The sequence below is a fragment of the Rhea pennata genome, chromosome 1 (assembly GCF_028389875.1).
Source record: "Rhea pennata isolate bPtePen1 chromosome 1, bPtePen1.pri, whole genome shotgun sequence".
Lineage (NCBI taxonomy): Eukaryota > Metazoa > Chordata > Aves > Rheiformes > Rheidae > Rhea > Rhea pennata.
Window position 1 is genome coordinate 66,520,190 of NC_084663.1, and position 12,063 is coordinate 66,532,252.

Below are 12,063 nucleotides of genomic sequence, written 5' to 3' on the forward strand. Positions count from 1 at the left end.
CTTTTCTGCAGCAGTTATCCAGCAGTTATCTGCAGCACTTGCTTCTGCAGCAAGTTGGTGGTTGGCACTGGAAACTTAGTTTGAGTGACTTCTGGAGCACTTTGCTGTTAGTGGTGAGCTGAGGATCGTGTTTGATCACAAGGCACGCTATCACCCGTAACACCTCAGGGGTTTACAGAGTAAATCAGAACAAGATCAATCCCAGGTTTTCCAGTATTGCAACTTTGACAGCAAGCTCAGGTTTCATTGGAAAGACGCAGGCTCTTTGAAAGTATTACTCTTCAGGAATTTGGCATTTTTCAGATTGTTAGCCACAGTGCTGAAACCATTAAGAAGCAGCCATCCACTAGAACAGAACTCTGTAGGCTATAAAGCTATAAAGGACAATATAATCTGCCTTTCCTCATGTGCCCATGTTGCATGCAAACCCACCTTCTAATGGGGTTATCTTACTATTCAGCAAGTTGCAGCTGTGTGTTTATCAATGTCTTTTTATTCTTCATACGCCTATCTTCCACTGACTGGCAGATCTTTTCCCTTGGATGTAAAAGTTTTGATGAAAGGGAATATACAGGCACTTTTTATCAGTTATGAGTGTTTTCTGTCTAACTGACACTTTAATCTGGATGTTAAATTGGAGTTAGTCTGTCTTTTCCTTTTTTGTGTGTAGTCTTAATCCACCTTACTCCACAGAACACACTGGATAGACACAGTATGATTTTCTTTTCAGGCTATGAAAGGAAATTGTTTAGGCTGACAATATACAGATCAGGAAAATAAACTCATGTGGAAGGTATGGCTGGACTGGCAGTTCCCCAGGGGAAGCACAAATACATACAATTCAAAGGCAACACCCTTAAATAGCACTACCTGGTTATAATTGCAGCAGCACCTGTTCTAGGAGGAGGTTATTGTGAAGTGGCCCATCAACCACACTTGATTTTAGGGCTTTGTAGAAGATGAATAGAGCCTTGAGCTATAATCAGTTCAGTTGTTAATGTGAGAAACTCTTCTCCCTAATAAAGGAGTTCTTACCATTACAATGAACTGAAACCTCCTTGAGCACCTGGCGAATGCACAGGACTTCTTCAAAGAAGAGCATTAACAAGGTCCATGATTTCTGAAAAGGCAGCAATCTTCTTTCTGCTTGTGTTTCAGATCATCCCTTCTTCATACAACCTCTTTTTTTCCCAAATACCAGTTTATTTGCGTTTTTTATCACCTGTCTTCTGGATATGTCACCCACCCCACTCCCCAGTCCCCTTGCCCCCCCCACCACAGGAGAATATTTTTCCTTTAGCTATCTTGCTGAAATCCCCAGTGTAGGGAGATTTTCCATTTGTAGGTCCCTGTGCACTGGAGCCTTTGGGTGTAATGTGGGAGTGCTGTTATTTATCAGGAGCATGAATTGCTTCCCTGGCTCTTGGGGAACTGAGTACATGGTAGGTTGCACCATTGCATGCACTGAGGAAGAATAGTGTCACTGGCTGAGGGCATGGTCTGAGTCTTATGATCGCTCTTGTAGCGGTTTTGGAAAGAAATCTGTGGTTCGGGTCCCTGGGAGCTGGGAGAAAAAGCTTAAAATGCTCCAAAATCAGAAAGCAAATGAAATTCCTCATAAATTTCTATTAATCTCATAATTTTTTTGCTTGCCTCACAATCTTTATGTGTTCTGATTGGGTTTGGCTGTGCTGAAATGAGGGCTTTTCCAAGCTCATTAGTCTCTATTACAGCAAAGGGTAACAGACAATCCCTCAAGTATTTTTATGTCATATTGTTTATGGCTTTAAGTAGCACCCTTTAACTTTCAGTTTTGCGTTAGAAGAAATCAGTTCTAGTGGCATAATTGTAACACTGTTTTTTTCCAGCAGTCTGCAGATATGAGTCATCCTGTATTTGTCTCAAATAAAGCATGCAACAATACATTTCAACTAAAAAAATTAAAACTAAACAAACTGAATTGCCATGACAACACCTGCTACCTAAGTAGTAGCGTTTTCTGAACGTGCAAGGGCTTCTGAGACTGGAAAAGAAACAATTGACACCTGTTGAAACTTGACTTTCCGTGTTCAATTTGCAAATAAAAAATGATGCTGCTATAATGCAAATGCTGTTAACTAGCCTGAGGGAAAACTGATTGCCAATTAAGAGGCAAATTCTTCCAGTTGCATCACGAGTAATAGTGTCTTGTCTGGGATTAACTGATAGAGAAAGAGATGTTATAAGCAGGGATTTTTCTCCGGTGGAATTCCAGCCAACATGAGCAGCAATACAGAGAGGATCATTAACTTAAAATGTAATTCACTTAATCAACTAATTAAAATAAAACACTTTTGTTGCTGTTTACAGGTAGGCCTCTGAAATGTAATTAGCTCCTGGAATGATCCTATGATTCTTCACTGCTTCTCAAAGTTTGCAGATTATTTCCTTGCTTTGCAGAGGTTATTTTCTCCAGCATGTAGTATTCTCTTTAGTCAACCTTGTGTTGCAAGAGCCACACTGGTGAACGTGGAGGAATATCACATGCCTTTTGAGATCCTAAGTAAAAAGCAGCACAGAAGGGTCAGTAACTATTATTAGCAACCTGCTATTTTTCTACTTAATTGTAGTGATAGTGTAGTGTCACCTATTATAGTGATGGTTTTCTAGTGCTTTATTTTATACAGCTATCAGTCTCATTCAAGGACAAGTTTCCAAAGCTGAAAGCATATCCAGGTTCTTACTTGGATTAGAGGTCACTCATGTCTTCCTTGCAGCTTAAAAAGGCTGCTAAAATTGAGTAGATCCCTGCTGGATCCTTCCTTGCTGTCTGCTTTTAGAGCATGTAAGTTCAATGAGCATTTTCAGGCTTGACAATGAGAGACATGGCCAAGGGTCCTCTAGTTAGGGTGTCAGGAGATGTGAACCAATAGACTGTAGTGCGCGTAGACAGTAATGGATGTCACAGGCTTTAAAATAGCTCACTGCTGCTGGCAGAGCACATTTAAGAAGCTAATTCTTGCCATAATGTAACAGTACAGTTGCCCATCTATTCTGGGACCTACCTCTGGCAGTGAGTTGTGCACGTTGCTCCTGAGGAAGATGAAAATCCTACAAGCAGAGGAAACGATAGGCTTGTTTACCAACATCTCCTGATGAGTCAATGTCCCAGAGCCTGTGTTCCCACCTTCAGCAATGTGAGCTAACCTTCCATCACGGTGAAATGCTTTAAGACCCACAAACCTCCCTACCCAGGATTCCTTTGAAAACTTGTTAAACTCAGTTTGTTACGGCATCAAGTTGTGTTTGTTTATTCTTTGCTGCATAAGCATTTATGAACTCCTGTTTTATCAGTGAAGATGCAGAAAAGTGACTGGCCTGTCTTTACAGAAATACTGCAATTTGCAAAGATCCGAAAAGTCTCATTTCTTCCTGTGAAGAAATATATATGATATATAACATCACAAGTGAATGGCCTGGCATGATTAAGCTATGTCAAATTTTTGTGTTGATGTGTTTCTGAGTAATGCAGACCAGAGGAGATTGGCTTAGTGACTAGAAAAGGCAATTTTTTTCATTAGAAGTAGTGCATAATCAAAATTCTTAGAAAATTTTGAGTGGATTACATTTTTGAGGGCTACTTCCTTGAAGGAACTAATCTTTTAATCAGTTCCTCTATTAAGAGAGAAAAGGGACTTTTTCCTTGTTTTTCCTTGTTTAGTACTTCTTTTGGGGGTGAGGATTGGGGGAGAAGAGAAATGGAAGAGTGGGAGGAAAACGTACCAAACAATTGAAAACCTTGGAAGCGTAGGAATGTTTTATTTCCTGTCAGAACTGTGAATTCAGAAAGATTTGGGAGGAAACATAGATATGTGCATTTTTTCCCACTGTTTTCAATGAAATGTGCGGGCTGTTTAAGCCTCCCTGTTGTTAGGTCACTTTGCTGCTGGAGATGTTTGTTTTTCAGATGAGAAGGGAGACCGATATCCTAACTCTTTGTGGTTATTAGAAATGTTTCACAAAATCTCAGGCCTGCTTCGTTCCTGTGTCTCCGCCAGAGACCCAAATTCCATCCTGCCTGCACAGAGTCGCATTTAGCTACAATATCTTAGCCCCTTGGCCACAAATATATTATAACGTTGTGAACACTGTTGAGTAAGGCCTGGAAGTAAATGGTAAATGAAACAGTCCTCTATCTATGGACCTCTTCATCTCTTGGGGATCCTCTGTTATCATTTTAATAAACCTGCTAAGGTACCATGGCAACGGGGTGTGATAACAACAGCCAAGGCGAGCTTAGATGGAAAAAGTCCTGAGCAGGATAGAATACCAGTGCATTTCTATTTGAGTGTTTGCCCTTTCTGGTGCAGTATATAACTTGTCTTTTTCCATTAGCAAACCAAGCAAGGAGTTGTCTATTCTAAGGCTGTTGCAGTTCTGCTTGGTAGACTTCAAGATTGCTGGAATAATCCCAGCTGCTTGCATACAAATGCATTCAAACTTTTAAATGTGATTTGAGGGGGATGCTCCTTCTGGCAAGTAGGTGCCAAGCAGCAAAATGGGAGAGAGGGGTCATTTTTTTCCCCCTTTTTTTCTTTAACACAGTTGCACACATGCTGGTTTTATTCAAACTCATGAAAGCTCTGCATAATTCCTAGAGGTCAGCGTGGTTCCCCATCTCCATCCTCTATTAATTTCCTCTCTATTGAGAATACTAATAAATAAAGATTACAGAAATTTAGACAGCTCCTTCCTTCCCCTTTCACTTCTGTCAACGTCTCATTCAAGCTGTCCCCAGCTCTAATAAGCCATGATGGGATCAGCCAAGAGTCAGCCTGTGCCTGCTTTGTTCTGTATTTTCTGTGTGTGTTAGGATGCAAAGAAAAAAGTGGTCCAAGTTTAATTGCTCAGTATTGTGTGGATAAGAGGAATCCTAAATGGTAAGTTACATCCAGGTGCAAGGATGTTTTGTATTATTAGTGCTATGCATTGTGATGTGTAACAGATTGATACGTGTGTGTACCTGATTAATTACTACTAATTTAGAACTGCAGCTGGTAGAAAGTCACTTCTAAATCTAGCTTTCAATAGGGAGGTGAAATTTTATCAGGTCTTCTGAAAGCTGATGCAGAGAAACCACAGAAATATCACTGATCTTGTGTGTTTTTTTAAACCATAGTTTTTGAAGTGACCCCGCCATGTGTCTCATTGACAGAGAGGTGTATGGTATTGCCTGTGTGTACATAGTCATTTTTTTTTCTCCGTCTGTATAATAAATGATAATTGACAAAAGCCTCCATCATACAAACTCAGCTCTATTCTCAGTACAAGGAAAATATTTCATGGAGTTGACAGTCGTTCTGTGTATTACGTTACCTGTTTTCTTTTGCAGGTTTCTAACTTATTCCTACCTTCTGGCCTTCAACGCGTGGCTCCTGCTGGCACCCATAACTCTGTGCTATGACTGGCAAGTCGGCAGTATCCCTTTGGTCGAGTCTGTCTGGGATGCAAGGAACTTGGCCACAGTCTTCCTGGCGCTGGTGCTGATGCTACTCAGCCTCCACTGTATAGTTGCATTCAAGGTAACACCGAAAAACGGGCAGTAGAGTGTGTTGTTCAAAATCTTTTGTTTCTTAATCTTCAGAGGAAATAGTTAGTGAGCACAAATAGGGTTTTCTCCCAAATAAATTGGAGTGAGATGAAAAATACTCCTTCGTAACTAAAGTAGTCAAACTTAGCAGATGAAAATTTCCCACCAGCTGAATGTCTCGATCTCTAATTGGTCTGATTTGAGGGCAAAACTTGGCCTAGAGTCCTGCATTCAATTACGGTTAATGATTCAAATCCCACTGAAGTTAGTTGAAAGACTGTCTCCCTCACAGTCAATGGACTCTTTGTCACTTGCTTCAAATAGGACTGTGAACCATCATCTGCAGAGCCATTTAAAAATGAAATCGATCATTATGTCCATACCTTTACTATGTTGCTAAAACCTAAATATTGATACATCTTAATGAGAAGATTTGACATCAGAGAAATAATGGAATGCTTTAAGTTTGAAATGGTTTGGAAAATGTTGTTTAGCCTAAATAATAGTCTTTAAATCCAGCTTCAAAATTCAGCATTTCAGATCCACCATTAGTTATATTGCTGAAATGAAAGTGAGTTTATACTAGACTTGTGGGGGGTCAGAGATCAGATATAGATTTACACAGACAGTGTATCTCTGTGGGTTATAGAGAGTTGAAAACATTTCTTTCTTCAATTGTATTTTGGAAATATCTTTAGTAGGGTATTGGTAATAATTTTTGAAATAGTACGAAAATTTCTCCTCCTTAAATAAACAGCTCACTCAGCCAAAAAACATAGTAAGGGAGTGACAGCTTTTTTAATACCTATGTTATGGTAAAACGTGCAGGTCATGTACAGGTTTCAGTCTACTTTGACAGACTTCTCTGTGCTCCTGATAAGAGACAGAAAATGAACAAAACAGTTTGAGACTGCAGAGTCATTAATTTAGATTTTACATTGACAAATGCTGTATGGAAAATGCAAAAAATACCCTATTAGGTATTCAGTAGTTCTACCTGCAGGTTATGCATCATCTTTCATTCCTCCTGCTTCCATTACTCGCTGCTAGAGATATTCAGAAGTGTTTGTATTAGACTTAATCCTATTCTGAGGGAAGTTAATGATAAAATTCTCATTAGCTCCTCACTGAACACTTCTGAAAAATCTTATCCCATATTCTTTGAAGTTTCAGTTGCTCTCTGTTTCTTCCTGTTTTCAGAATTGGTCCTGTCTGGAAGATTACTGTTGTGGGTTTTCTGGAAAAAAGATCTTTCTGGATTATCCAAATGACTTCTTGTGTTATTTTATTTTGCATAAAATGGATAATCCAGAAGAATTCCTCTGGATAACTAACTTGTGTGTCTTCCATCAAAATTCAGAACATAATATTTCAAAACATTGTGCATGGAATATCTAGATTCTATCACATTTTTATTCCTTCACATTTTTTCTTAAAGATAAAACAATTTAATCTGGATTTATGAATAGCATCATTTGACTTGAAACTGCAGCTTCTAATTTTTTGTGAGTATAAATTCACTACTTTGCTCTAATCAATTACTGAGGGAAGCAAACAGTAGGAAGAGACACATTTCCTGGAAATGAGTGAGAAGAGGGAAGTTCAGAGCACAGGAAGTGCAGGCATGGTTATGGCAGGCTCTTAAGAAAGTCTGTTTCCAAATGCAATGTCAATAGCTTTTAATATGACAGCGCTCCCTCCAGGAATGACCATCCTTCTATCAAGTCCCTGACAGACGGATTCTGACCTTTGCAATTTGTAGGCAACATGAGATGCATCAGGTGATTTTTCACATCTCATATAGGGTAAAATATTCTGCTTTCTTTTTGAAGCAAATATGTAGAACTGTCTTAGCTGCCATTTTCTCCCCCTTTTCAAATCAAAGTCTACCTTTGAAGTAATAGCTTGCAATTTTCTAAGGAATGGTTTTAGTATGAACAGACAAATAGTTTGTATGTCTTTCATTTGAGTGTGTAGGTGCACATGGATGAGAGGGGACGCGTTCATATGTTCATTCTGGTTGGCACATTTTCCTTTCTGTGGCATGTAAAATGGAAACTGTGAATGGTTTTGGCAAAATTAAAGGCATTTGTGCAACGAACACTGAATCGATTTTTAGGTGGCAGTAGGTGCTGTGTGTGTATCCAAAAAACAAGCTCACAAGATACTTGCAGAATATATTATATGGAATGTAATTAGAGAATGCATGTACTGCATTTCTGCCTGTGTTGCTACTGAATTTTAAGCAGGCCTAATTTGTTGTTGATGCCTGTGATTAGGGTAATAACCCTGTTGGCATCTATGTGTAGTGCTGATAAAGGACATCCAAGGCTTGTAGGTTTCTTGTTCCATTTAATTTTGTGAATATTATTATACCTCAGAAGGAGAAGAGACAATGCAAGGTTTCTACCCACAAGTGCTTTACTTAGAATATATCTGTGTACTAGATTTGACCAAAATTTATGCCGAAAACTAGAGAAACAGAAAAGGCAGCTGTCCAGTTTGTTATTGGATAGAGAGATAAACCACACTCTTCATCCTCTGTGCGTTTTCATCGTTCGTCTTCTTGCATAATGAGGAAGTAGCTTGATAAATTGCATTACTTACTCCTTGTATGCAACCTTCATTATTAACCTTCCGTTATGATTAACCTCATCATTAACCTTCCGTTCTGGGTTCCAGTGCAGGTCACCTCCTTTTGCACGTGTGGTGCTAATCTCTCTTGCTTATCGGCCAAAAAGGAGGGAAAGGACACACACCTCGCGACCGGGTACAATGTGCTGCTCTGCGTACTGTTTGGGTGTGCAGCTCTGGTCTCCTCTTGCTGCAGCCAGCCTTGTTGTGTGTGACAATTAGTCTTCCAGATGCCATCAAGAGTAAGGATAAGACCGGCTCCTTGTTGCACTTTCAGCAGTTTCTGCTGTGGGAGTGAGGGACTATTATCTCTGTCCAAGATTCTTCCAGTCAATAATGTGGCAAAGTTGCAGTCTATTTTTAGGTATCTCCTTGAAATCCTTAGAGACTTGACTTTTCAGCACACATTTGGTCCAGCACGCTCTGCGAGTCAGCCTCTGTTGAGCAGTTTTGGCCAAGGCACCAGGAGTCATGAGTTGGTCTTGGAGACCTCAGCTTCCTGTTGTCCTCAGGTCCTGCTCAGCTCTCAATGCTGAACCTCCTCTCCTGGTCTGATCTGGCTTCAAGTGATGTACAGGGAATGTGACAAAAGACAGGGTACTCTATTGTAAATGCCTACATCCTAGAGCAATAATAATTATTGGAAAAAAGGAAAGGGATTTGATTATTGTATTTGGGGTCAAAGACAACCTCAGCTACAAGGAATGGGTTTGATCTGTTTTCCAGCTTTGGGACTAGGTAGATTACAAAAGTGTCAAGGAAATGGATGAAGCACATTTGCATTTTAGCCACCCAGCAAGCCAGTTACAGGGCCAAACAAATAATCTCAGTGATACTTCAAATGGCTACTAATACAGCCAAGGGCTTATCACGCTGCCTTTTTATCCTAGAAGAAACAGTGAGCACCTGGTGAACTAGTGGGAGGAAAACAATTCTTGGCATATTGTCAGAATGACAACTATTTCTTTGACATGTCATAATAATTCAGTGAGCCTGAAAGGAAAAGCCTTTGGATGTTTGAAATGCCACTCTATATGGCATTTTTAGGTCGCTGCTTAATTAGCAATGTGATTAAAATGCAACTTGTCCTGTAGTTGTAGCTTTAAATTTATGTACAGCTGTACAGAGCACATGATGGATCAGATTCCACTTTCCGCGTGGTGCCAAAACTCCTAGGAGAATAGCCCTGCCAGGGTCAGGACAGGGCTGACAGTAGAAAAACTAAGGCATATGTGTAAGGGAGCAAGGTAAATCCAGAAAACTAGTTCAGAACTGCAGCTCTTATGCCTGGCCAGTCTGGAGGAATTTAGTGCACCTCATTTCACTCAGCTCTCATCATGCATTTATACTCATGACCAGTGCTACCAAAGTACCTTGTGGCAGTTCACAGCACAGTCTGTTTGTTCAGCAGGAATAAACAACGATGTGCAGTGGTTTGTTCCTGTCTGAGGAAGGGATGTTACTTACGTTTCAGATTTAAAAAGAAAAAAAACCCTCTAGTGTCCTCTTTTTTTTTTTAAAGAATATGTTTTGCTGCTTATGTGACATACCTACATACTGTATAGGAAGCTGTGATGATTTTCAGGTTATACTAATTATTATGACTTTAATTCCTACTGTAATTGGCATCGTGTTGCCATTTATACAGTGGTTTATGTGTATAAACATCATCTAAGCACATTCCTCAGTCACTCACTGACTGTGTTTCTTGGCTGTCAGTATTTAATAACATCACAGGAGCAGAACATATTTGTGTCTTCCCTTTGTGTGCATGTTTCTGTTCTTTTTGCTAGCATTCATTGTATGTATTCTGTCATGCTATTTACTTTACCCTGCACTCCGGAGACCTCTGCCTAGTTTCCCAGGTTTTGGCATTTCGTTAATAAATCACTGCATATAGACCTTTCTGGGGAACAGTTGCCTTTTATAATATTCTATAGTAGTAACAGAACAGTTAAAAAGTATGCCTAGCAAAATTCATATGCCACCACACTTCCAGAACAATACCTGCTTCAAAGACACTGCAAGGTGAATAAGGCTATTTATCGACTGAGTATATCTGACGAGCTGGAAACCACAGTCATTTTCATAAAAGGTCCATTTAAAATAAATCCTGCTTTCATTTTCCTGAGGGCCCACTTGAATTCCCTCCACATAGAGAAGGTCAGTACTGATGTTCTTAATCCTTAGCAGCGAGGCTTTTCTGTGCCGCTGCTGCTAATGTTTGCTTCAGGGAGGGAGTAATAAGCCAGAAAGACTCTGTTTAGTAAAAGCTGAAGGAAGAGGGGGAGACCCTTGCAGGCACTCTGCGTGCCTTGCTAGCTGAGTTTCTCCTTTGTGCAGCACTACAAGCTGAGCAGCTGCGTGTCCTCGGTGGTGCGGGAGAAAACATGAAAGCCTTTCCAGGGGGCTCGTGCTGCCAGCCAAAAAATTCCAGCAAAACAAGAAACCTTCCATAGAAGGTCTGCATGCAACTGCCAACCTGAATTAAAAAAGCAAACATCGGAACTATAGAAGTATGTTTTGTATAGGATTCTTTTTTTCTTGGTAGCCATTTGAACTAAAAGGTTTGAGTGTATTTAAGCAAATACAACCATAGCTAAAGTGAGTCTGCTGATTTTTCTTACCATGAAGAAATTCAGCACCTCACCAAGTAGGCTCATAACAAAGATTTTTCTTTTTTGACTTGCCAACAGTTTCATCTTCTCACTTAGGTTAATTTTTCAAGGCCCATCTTGACTTAAAGTCTTTGGAGTGGCACAGTAGGAGTGATGAGAAGGAAAGGAGTGAGAACTAAGAAACTTGCAGCTCAGGCAGGTAACGCTGCTGGTTGCTCTCGGTTGGTCTGAGCTGTACGTTAGGGTGCCAAAATGCTACATGATTTTGATTAGGATCCTCTTGTTCAGTGTTACATTTTTTAGACAAGCCCCACCATGAGCAGAATTGCTTTCCAAAGATTACGCTTGTACATACTGCAAGCAGTGTGCATGCGCTTTAATTTTTCCTTCTTTTTACGTGTAGTGAAGCAGCCTGCAGTCACCGAACGAAAGCGAGAAGGGAAAAACAGCCACAAGGTCAAAAGCGTTTTTCTAATTCCTGGAGCAATTTGTTGACTTCCCCATTTCCTTTTGGAATGTTCCACTTCTGCTTTAAAGATGCAAGTGCTCCTGCATCCTGTTCAAGTCAGCTCGTGAAGTGGAATTAGGGACTGTGGAGATTAAGGATTAGGAAAAGGAGCTCACATCTTCGGGGAGTTTTAGAAACTCTGAATGGATTGGTGGCTGATGTACACAGAAAAAAAATAGTTAATATCAAAAATTACATCAAGATATTCAAATAAAAATGAAATAATGGGAGAATTCATTTCTGTGCCTTGCGTTGGGTTATGGAATTTGAAAAGGCCTATTTTCTGCTTTTATTCCATAACTGAGAGCCTGATTTCCAGAGCTGTTGAGTGTAGACAGTTGCCATTGATGAAAACAGAATTTTGAGGCACTTTCAGCATTTCTGAAAAATAGGCTCTGTTAGCCTAATATAGCTAACAGCTAATGATAGAGACCAAGACTCCCTCTTTTCTGAAAACAGAAAGTGAATGAACTCATTAGGGTCATCTGTGCCAAGGATTTCTCTTCAGATAATCCCTGATTAGGAAGCAATGATACCTTCAGAGACTCTGAATCTGACTGGTGTGTGTTTGCCTGTACGACAGCTCCTGAATAAGTGCGGCTCTTGATGAACCAGAAAGCAGCTTTTGTTGCTGTTGAATGTTAGAAATGGGACCGACATGTCAGGTAGTTAATAAGCAGTCAGGAGGGATGCTTAAAATAGCACTGTAAATCTTTATGGCTTGGACTATTTGT

The 12,063-nt window shown here is 40.0% G+C and overlaps 1 protein-coding gene across 1 annotated transcript in view; it reads left to right on the top strand.

Annotated features, from left to right (window-relative positions):
• TMTC1 (transmembrane O-mannosyltransferase targeting cadherins 1) overlaps positions 1–12,063 on the top strand; it is a 149,829-nt gene that overhangs the window by 70,661 nt on the left and 67,105 nt on the right. The window contains exon 8 of the mRNA XM_062590415.1: positions 5,372–5,561. Within this exon, the coding sequence (XP_062446399.1) occupies positions 5,372–5,561 (190 nt within the window). The remainder of the gene's footprint in view (positions 1–5,371; positions 5,562–12,063) is intronic.